The sequence below is a fragment of the Aptenodytes patagonicus genome, chromosome Z (assembly GCF_965638725.1).
Source record: "Aptenodytes patagonicus chromosome Z, bAptPat1.pri.cur, whole genome shotgun sequence".
NCBI classification, from domain to species: domain Eukaryota; kingdom Metazoa; phylum Chordata; class Aves; order Sphenisciformes; family Spheniscidae; genus Aptenodytes; species Aptenodytes patagonicus.
The window spans coordinates 43,359,069-43,379,709 of NC_134982.1; the positions used below are offsets into that span (position 1 = coordinate 43,359,069).

Consider the following 20,641-nt stretch of genomic DNA (forward strand, 5'->3'; position numbering starts at 1 on the left):
ATGAACTTTAGCTTTAACCTAGTATAGCTGCTCTTTTATGTGTGTAGTAAAACAAAAGATACTTTTGCTCTTAGGAGGTTGCAATTTAATTTTACCCTTTCTGTCTATTTTTTAGTTTAAAATGAACAATTCACTTGTTTCAGGAGCTGGATCCAGCTGTAGACATAGCAAAACTTATACAAGGATTATATCAGTCCAGTTTAAAAAAAAAATGTTTTCTTGCCAATGATAAACTTGGACTAAACTTCGTTAGTTAGAGCACAGTAATGGCATTTTAATCTTCCCTGTGCACTAGGTGGGAATAACTTTGGCATACTGTTCCTAGTACTCTGATGTGGGGTTTAGGGCTGTCTGAGATAAGCTTTATGTTAATATCAACTGCATTTCCTTTGATGGCTACTTCAGCGGTAGACTTTGTACCAACTATAGCTTGATGCACACTGAAAAATAAATGACGGTGTAACTTAAGAATATCTACCTGGAATAATAACATTTTTACTGGGGAAAGGGGAACCCTTAAGAATAGAGCTGTTGCTGTAAGGAAATGAAGTTTGAAGTACAGCAATTGCCTTTGATTATAACTATGTCTTTAGTTTGGAGCCTTTTACTGTGTAAGGATGAATTTTCATTACAGGCAGTGAAAATTAAACTTCGTATTTTTTAAAATACTAACTTTATTGGTAATACAAAATCATATTAGGGAAGCTTATATTACTCTGGAGAACTTTGGCCTGAGCCAGTCATTCCTAGCAAGCCAGCCTTCTGAGAATGAAAAGCAAAAGCCAGAGTTTCCTTTTTATAGGGTTGATGCCATTTTTTTTTACTATAAAAGGAGAAGTGTTTTGCACAGGAGAAAGGAAAATATTGGATGGGATATTATAGTGGTGTTCTGGGAACACGTTCTGATAATGTAGCACTCAGACTCGCATTGAATCTGTGTTTGAATTGGGGCTTTGTGGGATTTTTGTTTTTCCTTAATTTTACAGTTTATTATTAAGTTTTCTGTAACTAGCAGTGTTCTCCATATATCTGACAAAAACCCCTCTAATCTTAAATGAGCACCTCTTTAAATATCAGCTACTAAAACAAGTTGTCTTTCCTTAAAAAAAAATTTGCAGTATAAGTGGCTGTCGTCTCCATCTTCTAAGGATGCTTTGAAAACTAGACCAAAGAAAAGAACTATTGTCCTAGGAAGTGGTCGAAAAGGAAAAGCTACTATTCGTATTGGTAATACTGTCTTTATTTTCTCTGACTATAGTAAATTTTGTCTACAAAATAAACTTTTAATGTTCAATAGCTTTAATTATAAAATATATAATGTGTCTAAATGTCAGTGTTTTGCAGAATACTTGTCTTCAAAAAAAATTCCATTTATTCTTAATTCAATAATGCGTCTTCTACCATCAGTGGTTTCTGTAGGAAACTTGCTCTTGTTTTTAGTGCTGCTAGATATGTGGCTGGAAAAATGGTAGGATATGCTGACTTAATTATGTGGAAGCATTGCATGTATTTATTGTCAGCGCATCCTCTCCACAAGCTTTCACTTCTAGGAAGCTTGGCGGTAGTAAGTTGCCTAGTTCCTCTGATGTTGTACCTTTCTGTAGCAGACTGTCCTCTGTCAGAACAAACAAGCATGTAATTTTTACTGATGTACAAAATAGTCTAAGATTTTTTTTTTTAAACTTCATGTAAACCTGTTATAAATAGTATGTTTAAAATAACATAGGTATATCTTGAGTATTTATAATTAAGTACTGATATCTGCGATACACTAAATATTTTTCAATAAGTTATTAAAATTTTCACTGTAATACATTTGGCTGTCTTTCATCTTTGCTCTAGTTATCTGGAAGCAGAGAGGTAAGCATAAATCAAATTGAAGTCTTTGTACAAATAAACTGTGGTGATCAGGGTGATGGAAGAAGACAATGCCTGACTTAAATATAGTTGTGATTTTTGGTTGTTAGGTTTTTTGTTTGTTTGTTTGTTTGTTTGTTTTTTAAAGAGGAAGGGAGTCAGGAGGTGAAAACTACTCTATCCTATTTACTTGTTGAGAACGAACTGAAATTTGGAATCCCATTACCACAGTTACACATTTCTATACCATTACAAAATTAGTTGTTTTCTTGACCTGAGAGAAACAATAACGTGAGTTCTCACTAGTTTAACTGTATGAATATGAGGTGAACAGTTTTCTGGGCTTGTTAGTTTCTGACTTACACAGAACCTGGGGTAGAGTGATCATCCACACTAGGTATTTATTCTGAATCTACTTTGAGTGATAGTGTATGATTTAACAACAACAAAAGACTGGACTAGTGAACATGACTTTTCATTATTATTCCTGTTAAGTGAAGGTATTGCTGGTGTTCTGTAGAAGCGATCAACATGAGTACCAGCTTTAGCTTCAAGCATTTTGCCAGTTACAAAACCAACGTTCTTCACACTAAAGCCACTAGAGGGCAATTTGAAACACACAGATAGCCTTACTGTCTGTGTGGATTGTCTAAGCTCCCACTTGAGACAACAGTTAGGTATCTGAAATTAGTAATGTGAATAAACCTCTTTAGCTACCAAAGGAAACTTTGCTTCCTTTTTTGAATAGCAGTGTGTCTTACTTAGATCAACCTAACATAATAGTTAAGTATACCAGCTTATAATTGCAAGCAGATAAGCTGATGACCCCTCTTTTTGAGAAGCAAAACAAAAGTTTTTGAACACTTTAGCAAAATTAGACTGAAAGGTAGATTTCCTACAGTCCCTTTTATTACATAGGAGATTTTACTTATGAACTGTAAGCTGTGAATTTATATGTAAATAACTAGGTATAATGAATTATCTTTTCTCCTATTCTTGCTGTTCAATACAGGATTAACGTCTAAAAAGTCTGTAAGTCCTGGAAAAAAAAATATGTCTGTGAAAGATAGTTACTCACCAAAACCACTACCACCGGGCACAAAAGGCTTTCTTCCTTGGCGGACTGCAGAACGTGCAAAGAGATGCAGGTGAGGTTTTCATAGTACAAGGGAAAATATTAAAGCATAAAACCTGTATGATAAATGTAGTAGAGAGCAGTGTAAGTTTTTTAGAATACATATTTGAAAGTTACGCACAGAATTTCATATTGCATCCATAACTTTTTCTGTTTATATAAATTTTGGGGATGTTACATAAATTCTATTCCAGAAAGTTTTTAAAATACACAAAAAGATATAATTTGATGGTCATAGGAATATCCAGGTGTAGCAAAAAAACCCCCTCACAACCAAACCCACCTTGCTTGTTTGTTCTCTTGCTACTAATGATTTATCAGATCTGTCCACAGCTGAAGATGCAATTCAGTTTTCTAAGCTTGTACTATAGTTGATTTGGCATCCAGTTCAAGGTGCCTAGGTATTTTTTCCACCTCGTCTTTCTGCTCTTATCTCCCCAATGCCAACATAATTATTGTGATCATCTAAGACCTGTGAAGTAAAATCTAATCTAAAAAAAGAAAAACATGGAAACCATATTATTATTATCATGCTTCTATCAGTACTTAAAGGGGGCTCATAAAAAAGATGGTGGCAAACTTTTTAGCAGGGCCTTTTTCGACAGGACAAGGGGGAATGGCTTTAAACTAAAGGGGGGTAGATTTAGACTAGATATGAGGAAGAAATTTTTTACGCTGAGGGTGGTGAAACACTGGAAGAGGTTGCCCAGAGAGGTGGTGGATGCCCCATTCCTGGAAACATTCCAGGTCAGGTTGGACAGGGCTCTGAGCAACCTGATCTAGTTGAAGATGTCCCTGCCCAGGGCGGGGGGGGTTGGACTAGATGACCTTTAGAGGTCCCTTCCAACCCAAAGTATTCTATGATTCTGTGCTTCTTTTGAAACAGTTTTTGTTTTGTTCTTTTTAATGTATTCCCTAGACCTTGGCGTCTCAAAATGGAGGCTATATAAGTATTTAAACAAAAAATTACTTAATGCTCTATCATAACTATTTTTATTAAATTTGTTTTTCAAAATGCTGAACATCAAGTTCTCCTGTTAACTTTAGTTCATAATAATTAACTCAGCAAGATGCCTATTGAAGATATTAACATTAGTATCCAGTAATGTTGCTCTAATTCATGATTAAGTAGGAGTACTAACAAAATAAAATGAGGATGTAATGAGTGTTAAAGGGATACAGTGCAGTGTCTGATGCTGTCTTTACTCTTACTGCTTCACCTGTCCTAGAGTCCTGTGTTTGGAAATGGAAGTAGCAATGGTGACACTATAAACTTACTTTTCTCAAAAGTGTTTTTTTTTTCTAACTTTAGAGGGGGGACAGTGGATAGTACTGAAGAATTACCAGTGAAGATTCAGGTACTCTCTCTCTCATATGATGGTTTCTTTAGTAGATGAATGCTTGAAAAAAGATGAAAGTGTTCTCAACAGAATCTTACTGTCTAAAAGTTACGACTGGAACATACTTTTAAAGTTTCTCTCTCATGGAAGTGCAAAATAATAGTTTATGTCAGCATTTGGTTGAAACTTCTTTAATACTTCGTTTATTCCCATGTCTGTATCACTACCTTTTTGTTTCTTAGCCTTATGAGCAAGCTGGGTTTGAGTATGGGCACAATCCCTCCAGAGGCAATAAGGAGAATTAACAGCATTTTTCTCTGAAAGGTTCTGCTCCCCCCTTCCTCTCTTTCATCCTTTTGCTTTCGGACTACATACTTGTGTTTGAACCCATCTGTGAATTGCTGTAGTAAACATACCAGTGGGGAAAAAAAATCCCCTCTTTCTTCCTTCTCCTTCTCATCTCCTTGGTCATGGCCCCCCCGGCCCCACCCACCAGAGAAAAGCTGGAGAAGTGTGTTAGTGTGTACTAATGAATTAAACTGGCTCACAAAAGGGTCTGATGGTTGCTGAAGCCAGCACACTTATCCCCTGCTCTGGTGTAGGCTTCCCATGGGCTGCAGTCCTTCGGGAAAACCTGCTCTGGCACAGGCTGTCCATGGGCCACAGCTACTTCAGCCCGTCCCTCTGCTCTGGCATGGGGTCTTCCCTGGGCTAGAGTGTGGGTATCAGCTCCACCATGGAGCACCTCCTCCTCCTCTGAGCCTGGTGTTCCCTCTGGTCTTTATCATTCTTTTTGTTCCCTCCTCTTCTGCCTGTCTGGCATTTTTTACCCTTTCCTAAATAGGCTTTCCCTGAGGCGCTGCCATCTCGGCTGAGGGGCTCAGCTGTGCCCTGCGGTGGGTCGGTTGGAGCTGTTTGGACCCAGCTGTGTCTGGCACAGGGCAGCCCCGGCCTCTCCTCACAGGGGCCACCCCACAGGCCCTGCTGCTACTAAATCCTTGCCACATACACCCAATAAATGCACACATATGATTTTTTTTTTTTAATAATGTTTTATGCAAATTTATTTCAAAATTGCATAGCTGGACAATGTATATGCATTGTAAGGGACTCTGAGAAGGATTGCGTTTGAATTAAGCTTTTGGTACTATTTAATTTTATTGCACAATGTAATGCTGTGAGTGGGTGTGTTTTTCTTTTCTGATGTAATTAGACAGGTATTCCTGTGAAAGTGACAGTAGAAAGCGCTTCTACATCTGAAACTGAAGAGACAGAAGATTTAGATGATGTTATCCATCATCCTGATTTGGCAAAATCATTAGAGAAGAGTAACGTAACAAAGTATCAACAATTACAGGTAAGAAGCATGTTCTGTGCCTTGAACTCCGCAAAGGCAAATTATATCAATTAAATCATGTTTTATTCAGAAAATTATGCTTAAGCTAATAAGCAGTCATGGAGCAGGACTTCTGAATAACTTTTAATTATCCTGCATTGTGTCACACAGGCTTCCGTTTCAAAAGATGTGTGTCAAATATTCCCTGGATTTCCAGTCTCTGAATAGTTCTAATGAAGATGTGTATGCCATAAGCATATTGTCAAATCAGGGCCATAATAAGGAAGAAATTCACTTCATACACACAGCTGCAATATGCGTAATTTCTGTGTTCCAGTCTTGAATCATGGTTCACAAATCTTTTGATCAGTGTTACTGCCTGTAGTATTTCCTTTATAGATGTAATTTAATGTTATTTCTAAGAGCTAAAATATTTTAATGATTGTTGTGTAAACATAATTAAAAAAAAAAACTGAAAGTGTGTTAAAGCTCCATTTTATAGTTAAGCTTGGTAACAAACTTTTTTCATTTGCCTTTTATTATTCCCTCTACTTCTTTGATAGTTCTAAAAAACTAGCAGTAGCAAGACTGACTATTGCTGTAAATGTGTTGACAAGAAATGTTCTTATAAAAGGAAGGGAGAACAAAGGGTGTGTTTCAGTGGCTTAGTAGTGCTGCTGAGGTAATCTAACACTATTTTAAAGTGTTAAACACCCTCATGCAGAATAACTGGGTTGTTTCTGAAGTGTTAGGATTTGAATTTTGTTTGGGGAATCTGCTCTGCCTCCAAAAGAATACTGCTAAAAATAAGACCTATAGTCAGTCTGGTTTTGTTGGTGGTTGTCATAAAGCACCACACTGGGTGAATGAACTGTTCATATGTATAAATATTAAGACCATATAGCTGTGTTTATGTAAGCGAAATGAAGTTGAAACTTAACTTGTTGCAGATCTATACGTACTGGGAGAGTTAGGGTGGCTTAGAGTTACTGTGGAAGGCAAAAGGACTGTACAAATACTGCATAACTAACTACCTGCCTTTTTTTCAGCCGATGCATACTTTTTCTTTAGGCTTACCCTTTTTCTCTCTAGAACTTTTGTTCAGGAAGATTTTCAAGGTTTTCACATGTTGCTGGGACTTAAAGTTGTATAGCAGCTTTCTTCATTGTAGGTGACTTCATATTACCGTTTGTGTGCAGTATGTTGACGTTGTGCTGTGCAGTGGCTTCAACACTCTTACCAAGAGCATTGAGTCTGGGATCATGGAATTCCATGTCACATGCATATTGCACCAAAAACTTCTATGCAGCAAGTACGGTGCTTTCAGGAAGCACTTGATGTATATATTCTTGGTATTAGAGAGGGAGGAATATTACTTTAAGGACACACTGCAGAGGCAGACAGTGTTTTGTGCTTTGGGGAAGGGTTGTCATACCGACCTACCTTGTCAGTGTTACCTGTAGCATTATGTATAGAACAACTGTAAGGAAGGGATAATTTGTGAGTAATTTGAGCTTCCTGGGAGGTAAAACTACAAATTTTAGGAATCTACTCCAAAATAGGTTCTAAATTTCCTGTGCATGTAGGGTCCAGATTTTTCTGATTTTCTGAATTTGAAAACCGAAATACTTTTTTAGGCCATGGTTGCATGCATATCCGACAGCACTGTTTAAGCAGTCTCAAACAGTTTCTGTGCCTCACCCATCCTGTTTGTTATGTTGATGCAAAGCACAGTTTCACATTATGGCAGAACTGAACTAACAACTTGTCACCATTGAATTGTGAGGTCTATTTCCCCTCCCTCCCTTTCATTTTTCCATTTCTTTTTTTTCATTTCATTTTTCATTTCATTTTTCCATTTCATTTTTCCATTTTCTTTTCCATTTCTTGCTTCAGTCTTTTTCTCTCTTGTGTCTTTTTTCATGTTTATCTGATCATAAGGCAAGTTGATTCAACTTGCTGATTTGAAGAAAACTCAGGTAGTTCAACAAGGAGAAATGCAAAGTCCTGTACCTGGGGAAGAACAGCCCCATGCACCAATATATGCTGAGGGCAGACCATCTGGAAAGCAGCATTTCAGAAAAGGCCCTGGGGGTCATGGTGGACACCAAGTTGAACACAAGCCCTTGCAGCAAAGAAGGTGAATGGCATCCTGGACGACATTAGGAGTAATGTTACCAGCAGGTGGAGGGAGGTGATCCTTCCCTTGTATTCAGCGCTGGTGAGGCCACACCTGGAGTACCGTGTCCAGTTCTGGGCTCCTCAGTACAAGAGAGACATGGACATACTGGACAGAGTCCAACGAAGAGCCACAAGGATGGTTAAGGGACTGGGGCATCTCTCCTTTGAGGAAAGGCTGAGAGAGTTGGAGTCTCCCTCCTCAGAGATATTAAAAAACCATCTAGACACGGTCCTGGGCAGCTTGTTGTAGGTGGCCCTGCTTGAGCAGGGGGTTGGACCAGATGACCTCCAGAGGTCCCTTCCAACCTCAGCTATTCTGTGATTCTGTGATATTTTTCCAGGTTAGTTTTCAGCCTTCTTAATGACTCACATTGGCTTATGTGATTGGGTGCATTCCAGAACTGGAGCAGAGTAAATGGCAGAAGTCTATGGCCTACTACAGAGCTGCTTGGGTGGGGAGCTGACTTGAGGAACTGATCTAGTGAAAAAGTAATCCAGTGTATTTGGCTGTAGCAGGCCTTGGCACAGCCCTTCAGTAAAGTGGGACAACCAACTGTGCTAGAACGATGATGGGATTGCAGAATGGGAATAAACAGTAAGAGTTGGGAGCTGCTTAATCTGCCACTGTGCCGAAAAAGCTCTTCAAACATCCCTTGATGTGACTAAATGACCAGACTTTCACTTTAGTATACAAGTCCTTGAGAACTTCCCTGCATCCTTCTGCTCAAAAAGGGGCTTTAAGCGTACTGCTTAGTGAAACAATATTAGTTGTATTTTCATTTTTAAAAAAAATCCCTTGGCTAACAAAAAGCTTAATTTCTGCTTAAATGAAAGATAAGAACTTATAAATACTCTTTCCTTCCACTAGAGGGAATTTGAAATGTCAGAATTGCCTCTGATGAAGAATGTAGTTGAGGAAACTCCTGGATTTTGACATTTTAACTAAGGATATAAATGCTGAACTTCACCCTTAATATAGTTAGCAGGGTAGCTCTTTCTACACGTTAATACTATGTGAATTACGTAGAAGTAGAGATTGTACTATAACTCTTTTTTGAAAACAAGGACAACAATGTAATAAAGTAGAAAACCATGTCTAATTAGTTATTAAAGTTTTTTTATATTTTTAATTTTTAAACTTCAGTTTTATACCTCTGTCTAGTGTTGAGTAGTCATATTGCATACAGTAATTCTGAGGGCAACAGATTTTGTTGTTCAACTTCATCTTAAAGGCTGTCAGTGCTATCTTTCTGGACTACACTACTAGAAGGGTGAGTCTTGTAGCTTGGATGTACATTTAGCTCTCTGATGTATTTTAATAAATTTTTTCTGCACAAAGACTAGAGGATTGTGTAAGCTAGTGAATTTCTCAAAAGCAATCAAAGACTAAAGCTTACATATACTTGTAATTTAATGGTGACAAATATGTTTGCACAGGTGCAAGGCATATTCTTTTAAATGTAGGCTTCTGATACTGCTTATGAGGAGATGTAGCTGCAGTGTTTGTCAATCTTTTTGTGAAGTCAGCCCTTAACCATCAAATATTGTGTACATCTACAGTGTGATAAATAAAGTTTAAACAAAACTACAAAACCTCCAAATTTCAGTTTAAAAAATCTTGATAATTTAACTGTTTTCTAAGCCTTTGCCTTTTGATAATACAAACCAGCAATAATACAAACCAGCAAATTGAAGAAAAAGGTCACTGCTATCACCTTTAGATTTGTTGAAAATTTGTCCACAACAAATGTGGACAGATTTTCAACAATTACAAAAATACTATAGAACTAAGGTTTCTAAAGTACAGTTGCTTGCCAAAAACCCCTACACCCTAGACACTTTAAGATACATATATACATACGTGCGTGCACCCTATAAATGGAACTGTAAGAATTCTTCAAGTCTGTGGTACCTGTGACTGATCTTCAAAGCTAGGTTACAGGATTCCAGCTTACATGTCAAGTTGTGACTGTAGAACGTTAATGTTGCTACTTTCTGTGCTGTGCTTCTGTATCTATAAAAGGATTTCTAGCTCCTATTATTTCCACACATTCTGAGGTAGATTGCAGGACGATTGTGGTATTTGTCCATGCCTGGAGGTGATTTTGTTACATCATGGCAGTTAGATACTGTTGAATATCTTCCCAAAATACTGTCTTTGAAATGTGGTTTTCACAGACTGAGAGTCTTCCTCGTGTGTTCAGATGATAAAGATGTGACTAGCTTTCTAGTTCCAGGGTTAGCTTGGTTGATGCTAGTCTAGGAATCTTAGGTGTGGGCTTCACTGGACGGTAGTGACAGACCTATAATCTTCACTCTGAGTGGTTGTCACTGGGAGTGCTATATCTAGAATATTTTAGAACCTGCATCTTTGAATCAGATGCAAAAGTCCCTCGCATCCTACAAGACCTGTGAGGACCTCTTTGCATTTGCAGAAGGATATTTTTACTATGCATTCTGTTGCACACCAGTCTTCTCAGTTGATTGCTTGTATGAAGTACAATAGTATGCTCTTGAATAAGCTTTTGATAGTAAACAAAGGATTTCAGTACTATTTGGATCTTTGCTTCTCTGTAGAACTGATTGATAGGGTGTGTACAAAAAGCAGCGTCCTATGGTACATGAAGAAGCTTTGTATACTGTTAATTCATATAGGCTACCCTCTGAAAAACAGAGCAGCTTGATAATTTTAGCAGTTTTCACCTTTGGAAGCAGAAGACTGTGTTAAGGCATGCAAGAACAAAAATTCCTGTTTGTTCTTCCACTTCAGATGCTGTAATTAAAGATGGTAATGCTCTGCTATGATACGAGAAAACATGGTGATTGCTTATCAAATCCTGACTACTGTTCACTGAAACTGAGAGATTGACTACTTAGGACTAAAAGTTAAAATAGAAGTGTAGGCATCTCATGAATAAGACTAGAATGTATTTGTCAGATGTTTGGGCTTGTTTTTGTTGTTCTTAATTCAACACTAAGCTTCTTAACTCACTCCAACAGCTTGGGATTGTGAAAGACTTTTTCTGCTGAAGAACTAAGTGAAACCAATTGGAAGGAGTACAGTTCTTACAGTTCAGAATTTTGTATTCCTACTGCTGTAATAAGGAATAAAAGCCTGGATGAAGAATATATTCTGAAAATCTAGATACGGCTACTAAGGATTTTTTTTAGAGCCCAATTTGAGCTTTTGATGAGGTAGATGTATTTAGTTAAAAATTAGGTTTGAAAAGGTGAAGGAGAAGAAGAGGAAATAGAGAAGAACATACGCTCCTGATGGTAATGTCATAGGCCCAAGAGACTTGTGCTATAATCTCATGTTATCTATTGCTATATTGCAAATCTGTTAAGTGAATCACACTTACTTCATTTTCCTGTGTTAATTTTTTGCATCCTAGAGTTATGTACTGGTAGACCTTTGTCATGTATTTTTGTAGAACATATGCTATTGCTTGGAATGCCATGTGCTAGTTGTTAATTGGACATGTTGAGTTTTTGTATAATACTGCATGTTGAGCTGACATTTTGAGATAGATTTCATGATAGTTTATCTGTGTTATGATAGTTGGAGCTGGAAGAATGCATGGAAAAATTAAAGGAAGAACAAAGAGCCAGAGTAAAGGCTGAGGAACGGATAACGGAGGTAATGATACTTAACTGTTAATCATCTTTACTTTTAAAGGAAGCACCAATCAAACTATCCACTTGCTTAATTAGGAGTAATTATCAATGACCTCTAATCTGGTAGCTTCCAGAGTTTCAGTTCAAAGTCACATGGATCATTTACTAGCCTAAGGGCAATGATGAAATCTGCGTTTAGTAATGTGTGTTTGTTCTCCTGATCCTATTCCAGAGCCTTGAACTCCAGGTCAAGCTACTCTTTCAATGTGTTTCATTCATTTGGTGTATTACTTATGATCTGGGGCATCCTGATGTTTGTTTTTCTCGAGGAAGTGATTAAATCTGTTTGCAGTTTGCAGCAGATGGATAGTTCTTTGAGGTCTCCCACCTTCTTTACCATGACTTGCGCTGAAAAGCTATTTGTTGCAAATGTTACTTAATTTGGCTTATTCTGTCCCTTTGATTTTTAAGTTTTGTTTCTGCAGGCAATAAAAATGTCAGATGGTTTTCTGCATAGCATGTCGGCCATAGCCATCACTTGTTGCGAAAGTGCAGTTTCGCATTATGACAGAACCGAACTAACAACTTGTCGCAGTTAAATTGTGAGGTCTATTTCCCCTCCGTCCATTGTTGCTGACCTAAAAAGATCCTTTTGCATCAATAACCAGAATTTCTTGTAATAGAGTTGAGTGCAAGATAGTGTAAACGAATGGATTTGGTTCTAGATGTGATCTGGAGTAGAATGAAAGTGGTGGTACCCTTTGGAACTTGGAGCAAGAAGTGGCACCCCACAGCACAGGGGGCAGATATCCACAAAGGACTCTGCACTCTACAAGGTTCATTGTAGTCTTCTGGTGTGGCCATTCCCATCCTCCTGTAATGTGAAGTGCACCAGTAGGCTCTGCTGGATATCTGTTGTTTGAATTCTTAAATGCTTTGTAGGCTGAATACCTACTGCAACAAATCTTTCTCTGTCATGCTAGACTGCTTGGACCTAGCACCTTGTCTCAGGAGGATAAACTAAGTAGCAGTAATCTCTAAAATTGTTCATTTTGATGCTAGTTTAACAGCTACAGTGCACTACACAGATCTATAATTTTTTGTCCTTCTCTCATAAAAGATGAAAGAAGGAAAGCCTGAGGTAGCAGTGATTGCATAGCTGTAATCTTAAATCAGTATCTGAGTTAATGTTTCCCTCAAACACAAAACCTTGTATATCCTACAGTTATCATTCAACTTTCAGTTTGTCATTGATTTGATTAATGTTCAATGTGAAGAGAAATGGGATCATCTTAAACTTCCAATTTTGGGATGCACAGTGCAGGGGAGAGATACAGTAGTATGCATTCCCTCTGATACAGAGGGGTGAATGTAAGGAGAGCATTGGCCTTCATTAAGGTTTTTATTAATAAAATAAATTATTTGGTGTTAATGTGTCATGTAATACATGCAAAATAACATGATATGAAAGCTAATTTTTTTGCTTGCACTTGCTCTGCAACATTCTATGCATACTGAAGACAGTGCTGAGCCAGCACTTTTGTGTGCCTGCAGCAATTTCACTATGGTAGCATAGAATTGCAGCTGTGGATAAACAAACCTGCACAGAGCTCAGTGTAGCAGTGCCCTGAATATTTCTGGTACAGGCAGCTCTATATCAGTTATGTCACTTACTTTGGGTATTTCTCTTTGTGATACTACTCTATAGGCTTGCAAAAGTGGGGTTGGGTTTTTTGGTTTTCTTTTTTTTTTTTAACTGACAATGATAGAAAATACTTTACTTTTTTTTTTTTCCCCCCATAGCTGGAAACTGAAAATGCAAGATTAAGGAATCTAAATATCTCCCTATCTGAGGTTCTTCATGCACAGTCAGTAACCAACATGATTTTGGATGATGAAGGTGTTCTAGGCAGCATTGAGAACTCTTTCCAAAAGTTTCATGCTTTTTTAGACCTCCTTAAAGATGCTGGGTAGGTTGTCACTTTACTTAAGTCATACTGTTTCTGCTGAGATCTCTTTCCAAAATTATCCTCCCAATGAATTATGCTGCCTCTTCCCCCCAGATCTCTAGGACTGTACTCACAAAGAGCAAAGGAAGAAATAACTGTAGGTACCTACTGTTTAGTCTTTTCTCAGTGGGGAAAAACGTGATCCAAGCACTGTCCAGCTGAATTCATGTCTCTGTCCTTGGGAAAGGCTCCCAAGAAGCCCATTCCAAAAGAGAAGAAAGCTTCTATCAAAGCGTATTTCCAAGTCTTTATTGGATCACCTGAGGCTCTTAGCATTCCCATAATACGAAAGGCTCAAAATGCAGTTGAACTGGCTTCAGAAAGTGTCCTGTTGCCTTGGGCCCCCTTTTACTAATTGAAGTACAGAAATCTAGCTGGATGAATCTGGCCTCTGTACTTAAATTCTGGATTATTTATTATTACTTGAAATATTTTACGGAGTATTGATTAAAGGCTCTACCACTGTACCTGCAGTTTCTCAGAGGATGGTTCATCCTTCCCATTTGTCAAAGAATTTCAGCTTAAGTCCTCAAACCTGTTTTGTAAAGCTTACGTAGCCAGGCGTGGCAATCTTGTTCAGGAGATTGAAGGAATGATATGAAGATATACTGTAGTCTACTCTGCATATTCAGGGAAGACCACAGAAGACTTTATTTGCCCTCCCTGCCTCCTGCTTCCATCCACCTCCAAATTGCAATAATGTAACTTAATGTAAAGTTCACCCTGAGGCTGTGTTCTAATTTTGCGCCAATCAATTGGTAGAGTTGCCATTACTTTAAGAATGAATTTCAAACTTCGGAGGAAGGAAAAAATGCTCTCTCACTACATAAAAAAATATTTTTTTCAGATGGGTCCTACATCTATTCGTGATAATAGGGAGCTGCTCTGAAAGCTACAGAATCCCAAACACAAAGACTGATCTTCTCAATAAGCTTCTGTTTAATGCTGTGCTATCAACTGATGGCTGCAACTTCTCACTTCTTATTGAGGCTTAAAACACCCACGTAGTAGGTTTGGCCAACTTGTAAGCTGGCAGGTGAAACAACATGACTGTATTTGTGAAGCATGTAATTGGATTTGGTTGTTGGAGATTATGCTAGGTCAGGAGATGTGTACCAATCTTCTGCTTGAATGATAGAGTTTTAATCTTTGTTCTGCCTGACAGGGAATCTGCTTGCCAGCATCCTGCTCTGGGATCAATGCTAACTGGGAGAACTTCATTCTTAGCCTCATAACACTGAGTGACCACTGACAGTTTTGAACCTGCAGGCTAATTTGTGCAAAGATAGGAAAATAGCTTTAGCTACTTGTTTTCATCTTTATTAAGCTATTTTGGGCTTCTCAGAAAATAATGGAAAAACTATCTTCAAAGCTTCAAACAGATTCTGTTTCTTCTTCTGGTTTTGAATGTTTAGAACTTTTTATGTCATTTTCTATTAAACTTTATTTTACAGACTTGGACAACTTGCTGTATTAGCTGGGATAGACCAGTCAGATTTTGGTCTTTTGGGGCATCCACAAATGAATTCTACTCTCAGTAAGCCTGCTAACATACTAAAGGAGAAGTCTTTTGAAGAAGAAAGACAAGAACATACCCAGAATAGCAAAGTAAGTCTATAGAGGGAATGCTAGTGGCAATGTACTTGACGCTATTTAATGTACTTTTCAGCTGTTATCCCCCTCTGACTGAAAGTAATGATTACCAAATGATCCATGAAGTTACTGCAATCTTTTGCTGTAGCTGTATTTATACAGATTATAATAATTCAATGATTAATGTAAGCTTTTTAAGTGATTACCATTTGGAACAGAAACCATGGTATTTTGTAATGTTCTAAAGAAAGTGCTGGTGGTAATTATGTTGTTTCTTATTCTGAAATACGAAGTTCCAATAGTGGTATGCATCCATTAAAAATGGAAAATACCATAACTACGTTTTTTTAGAAACATTTAATAATGATGTATAGTGGTTTTAAAAAACTTAGCCTGGTAATAGAGGGTAGTACAATATGCCTATTGAAAAGCAGGAATTTTCTTAAGTTATTGCAGTGTATGTGTCCTGTCCTGTTAGATTTCTGTGTGGGCCATGCCATGAATTTCAGGCAACTATAAAGCTGCAATATTAACAACATAAGGTTTTAGTTTCTAGTCTGAAGTCAATAAATAGAAAACCTTCTGGATTATTCAAGGGAGGTACTAAAGTTCCCTCAAAAAAAAAAAAAAGAAAAAGACCAGGCTTAAGTTTTTAAGGCAATTAAAAATTAAGATACTGGCAGCCTACAACCTTGTCCAAGTTGGATAAAACTGTCATGCTAAGACTCATTCTGCATTCCAATATGTTTCTTACACCCAATGTCTTCCCTATTAAGTGTTCCAAATTGCTCAAGAACACCATGAGCTTCTAAAACATGATAGTAAAAAGTGTTGGGTTTTTTTAATGGTGTGCAAAGTGATTTCCAGTTTTGCAGTCTGAATCTGCTAAAATTATTCGGAGTAATAGAGTAATTCCCATTATAGGTTCTTTGACATTTGTTATAGTTTGGCTTGCCACAGTGTTTTCAGCTGATGGACTCTTCTGCACTGTGACATTAACTTGTTAATGCAGTTTGTTTGAATCATTGTTTTTCTAATTCATCTACATTTAGAAGCCTGAGCTTAAAGTGTTTTTTAAGTATACATGGCAAAGGATGATTACAAAAAGCTTCAGCTAACACTTACACTACTCTCATACTTATCTCCTAGTATTGGTTAGTTTGGATTCTTGTAGCAGTTAGGTATTGTGGGATAGACTATTGGGATCACTGTACTGTGAACAAATGTAATGAATTGCAGGTATTTCAGGGTGATAAGACATGATTAGGCTTTGGCTGCTTCAGTGCAACTGACGCATTTCTGCAGTATAAAGTTCAAGCTAGCTGTGAAACTGTAATATGCCTACTCTGTGTCATTATCACCCCAGCAATCTTCTGAAACTTGCTTGCTTTGAAAGGTAATAAAGGTTGTGTGATTGCTATTATCTCTGAATCTTTTCTACATTATGTGAAGACTTTATTTTGCTATGCAGATTTTAGTATGTGGCAGTTGCAATACTGGATTTTTTTTTCTCTAGTTGCATCAGTATCTTCACTGGAATCTCTTATTTCAGAACAGAGCTGGGGACATCCAGATTTCTCTTCCTGGCACATTGCAATCCCAGATGGTTGTGAGTAACACCTTCTCTGCTCTTAGAGAAATACAAGAACTTCAGACTGCTGGGCAACAGTACCAGCCAGGCTCATGGAAGGAAAATGAAGCTCAAACAATTAATCAAAATAAAGAGGATAAGCCTCGAAATAGTACTCCAACATTCTCTGAGAGGAGAGTCAAACAAAACGAACACGGAAAAGGACATCACTCAGCAAGGCAACTGGTTACCAGTCTGCATTCACTTTCTGATTCCAGTGTACATACTAAAAGTAATGGTAGCAGAATATCCAGTGGTGCTTCTGCTGAAAAAAGCAAAAATTGTTCCTCAAAGAAATACATCCCTAGAGCAAATGAAACGGCAGTTCCGAATGATGGTGGAGCAAGAGGAGACCAAAGTAGACTGCAGACAGTAAACCGCTCTGGAACTGATACTGTAGGATCTGGCTCTGAAATACAAGAAAGTATCCAAAGCGTTACCAGCATTTGAAATGGTTCTAAAATGTTTGAACTGTTCTTTACGCTTGCAAGATTAAAAATAAATTTTGAATGCCTCAGTATAGCTTGTGAATTTTTTGTAAAGTAATGTAGACTTTGTAAACTTTTAAAGCATTGCATGCTGTTTAGTATTCCTGTTTCATGTTTGCATCACTTGTCACTAGTTTTTTAGTTTTGGAAACGTGATGCACTGGTAGAATGGTACCCTTCAGTTTGTACTACATACAAAGGATTCCTGGCATATGGATTTTATTGTGTATCACTGACCTCGTTATAGAGAGTAGACTGGTTTGAGCTAATAAAATTAATTTGAGTACAAATTTTGCTTTTCATTTATTTTCAGTGTATTGCAATGGAAGTCGAAAAAATGGTTTTAGGGCAAACATCAATTCATCCCTAACAGTGTGTGGGTATGACATTCCCCCAAAGGTAGTGGAAGTTTCAGATTTGAAAATGAGTCCAGAAACATCGCTAAAAGAAATATTTAAATACAGCTATTATTCCTTATTGCTATGACTGCAGATCATAGAATAATACACGTTGGAAGGGACCTCTAGGGGATGTCTAGTCCAACTCAATTAGGTTGCTCTCAGGACCTAGAGAAATGTGAGAACATAAAACTAAAATAATATCTTTGTTTTAAAACTACTGGGGTTTGCCCCCCAGCTTCTTGTTCCTGTCCTTTTGCACAGGCAGCTGATTTGCAGCTTCTCAACTATGGCACAGACTAACATAGACTTTGATTTGCCTAATGTGGCACAGAAAATCATACTGTTTCGCACCGGGACTAGTAAGAAGATGCACTTCAGTATGGCCCTGAAAAATAAAGCAGTGTCTTTCTTTATATTTGTACGCTTGCCTGAGTGCCATGAGAAGGCAATCAGACAAAAGCCTAATATAATTATTAGTTTCCTTCACTAACTACTGTTTTGTATATAAATGGGAGTTCTGTAAAATTAAACTTCTTAGCAAGGGTTGTAGAGATGAGAAAGGTGTTAAACATTTCTGCAAATTTTAGGAAAAGTGTTTTTAAGCAACACAAAACTTTCATTTGGAAGAATGAAACAACCTAAACAGTTTTAGTTTAGGGTTTAAGCCTAGGTCATTTGATTCAACAGTGGGAGTGAATTTTCCTTTTGAACAAACCAGTCAATTTTATTTCATTAAAATAACTTCTTTCTATGACTTTTTTGCACATGCACGTGCTTGTGTCAGTCCTGATTTAAAAGACACTTCTGAAATTGCAGTAGCGAACTCTGGGAGATTGGGTAGTAGAATCTGACATACAATGCTTTACAAGAAGTTCAAATGTTGAAAACTCATCACATTGTGCAGTGGTCATGAAAAGCTGCCTTTTTAAAAAACATCAAATTTAAATGTTTCGCCTTCATTTTGCTATTTACAGTGTTAGCTGAGATTTTGAATGATCATAATATTTTAACCTGTTTGATACGGACTTTTTTCTTCTTGGCAACGTGTATTCCATTTGCAGAGTGAAGGGGACAGAGGGTGATGGAGCAACGGAAGATATTTTTCATGTACAGAAATTAAGCAAGATGATTTGGGCTGGACTGGGGGGGAAAAAAATACTGTGTAGCTTTCTTTTTACTCTGTCATCTGTCGTGAGAGTTCTGGAACACGGAAGACCTGTAGAAATTCCTGACTCCAATTGCTTGACAATTGTGAAGAAACTCATGAATCCTCAAATGGAAATTTTCTACTGAGCAAATAGCATGAGATTACCTTAGCTGTTGCAATATTGCACAAGTAATTGCACAATGAAAGGACATTATTTATACAGACTTTGTCACTTCAGAATAATAGCGGGTAATATATCAATCTATGCATTTTTTTTAGATATTCTCCCAAACATTTGAGATCTGTTGCTTCAGTCATGATTCTTTGCTTGTGATTTTGATTTGATTGAACAATCACATGCAATCAGTTTCTTCAGCATTAAAATGCTACGTGTTCCCTTTTTAAAACTAAAACTGTAAAGCTAATCACTGTGAAATGGTGGATAAAATTACCAGATCAAAAGCGTTCGGATTTGTGAGGTTAGGAAATATGAATCTGTTACCTGTCCTTAAAAATACCATAAAGAACTTAAAACAGTTTATGTATTGTATGCCTATAAGCAGGTGGCATAAATACCTTTTAGGTTAAATACTACTAGTATTTGCTTTTAAAGTATGAATTTTGTAAAAAATCATCATTTAACGCAAAATTGAGCAGGCAGTATATAACTTAGATGGGCGTATTTTTTTCAGTGGGATTAGTACTTAACCATTTTTTTTTTTGAGTCAAAAACATGAAGGGTTTTCCATCTCGTCACTGGTGCTGTCGTGTTAGCACTCTTACTAGGAGAATCTGGAGTGCATACTTTAAATGTAGTTGAATGCTGGATCTGAAGTCAGTAGAGATAATGCATGCAAGTTACCTGGGGGAGAAGTATTTTTTAAGGCTATTGTGAATATTTCAGAAGTTTCAAGGTTTTTGCTAACGATTTAAAAATGCATTTCCAATAATTACTTTGTATATTTAAATAAAAATTATTTTGTATATATAAATAAGAATAAAGTATTTCAATAAAAAGTAAAAAAAAAAAAAAAATTGTGTGTATATATACACATACATTTCAAATGGTTATGAAACCATTTTACCCTGAGTTTGGATATAAACTGTTTCAACCTCTTGCTATTAGTTAATGTTTTACATATTTGTCTGTGTTCTTGTTTGACATAAAAGCCTGAAATCAATAGGCCAGCTATTTGCTAGAGAACATGTTACTGTTTACTTACAAAACTCAGGCTTTTTTTTCTCTCTTCATTTGGGCTTCCCGAGAATGACTTTTCACGCTTCATAACTGCGGTAGTTGGAGCGAGATCTCTGAAAGGCACAATAACCCCAAACCCTTGTCTGGACTACCTGCACCTTGTTTTAAGTCCCACTAAAATTTGCTAGTCTCGCTAATTTGCTGGACCAGACATCCCATCTGCCTGCTGAAACAGCTGCCAGGTTGCTATGTAGTCAGCATTATTTGTCTTTTAATAATGACGTCAGTTTGTCTGTTATTGTACCAGACAGAACTCGTGTGCACTTGCTCTCCTTGAGTGAGCTGATTATTTTCCAACAGTAGTCGAAGGTTTTTCTGTCCAGCACAACATGAAGTCATGATGAACTGTACAAAACTTCAATGAAAACTCTGAAACTTTATTTAAATATTACACTTTCTCTGATTTTTTTTTCGTTTGGTTTGGTTTTCCAGTTACGCCTCATAGTAAATACAGAAGCATTCCTGGAAGTCATGGTTTTGAAAGCTTGTATTTTATATTGGGTGGCTACAAATATTGATATAACAAATTTATGGTTTTTGATGTAATAAAAATATTAAATCATAACTGCTGGTAGCGAAACATTAAAATAGGAGAAATCTCAATTCAATAGAAACGAAACTCTGACGTGACCTCTACTATTCCTCTTC

The 20,641-nt window shown here is 37.2% G+C and overlaps 1 protein-coding gene across 2 annotated transcripts in view; it reads left to right on the plus strand.

Moving 5' to 3' along the window:
• Positions 1-17,470, plus strand: part of CEP78 (centrosomal protein 78) — a 30,204-nt gene extending 12,734 nt beyond the window's left edge. The window contains exons 9-16 of one of the 2 annotated variants that reach the window (XM_076362871.1): positions 1,119-1,227; positions 2,870-3,005; positions 4,305-4,350; positions 5,546-5,689; positions 11,412-11,489; positions 13,271-13,437; positions 14,931-15,084; positions 16,586-17,470. In XM_076362871.1, the coding sequence (XP_076218986.1) occupies positions 1,119-1,227; positions 2,870-3,005; positions 4,305-4,350; positions 5,546-5,689; positions 11,412-11,489; positions 13,271-13,437; positions 14,931-15,084; positions 16,586-17,149 (1,398 nt within the window). In that variant the 3' untranslated portion in view covers positions 17,150-17,470. The remainder of the gene's footprint in view (positions 1-1,118; positions 1,228-2,869; positions 3,006-4,304; positions 4,351-5,545; positions 5,690-11,411; positions 11,490-13,270; positions 13,438-14,930; positions 15,085-16,585) is intronic. The other variant, XM_076362872.1, reaches the window with a different exon arrangement.
• The last annotated feature ends 3,171 nt before the right edge of the window (positions 17,471-20,641 follow it).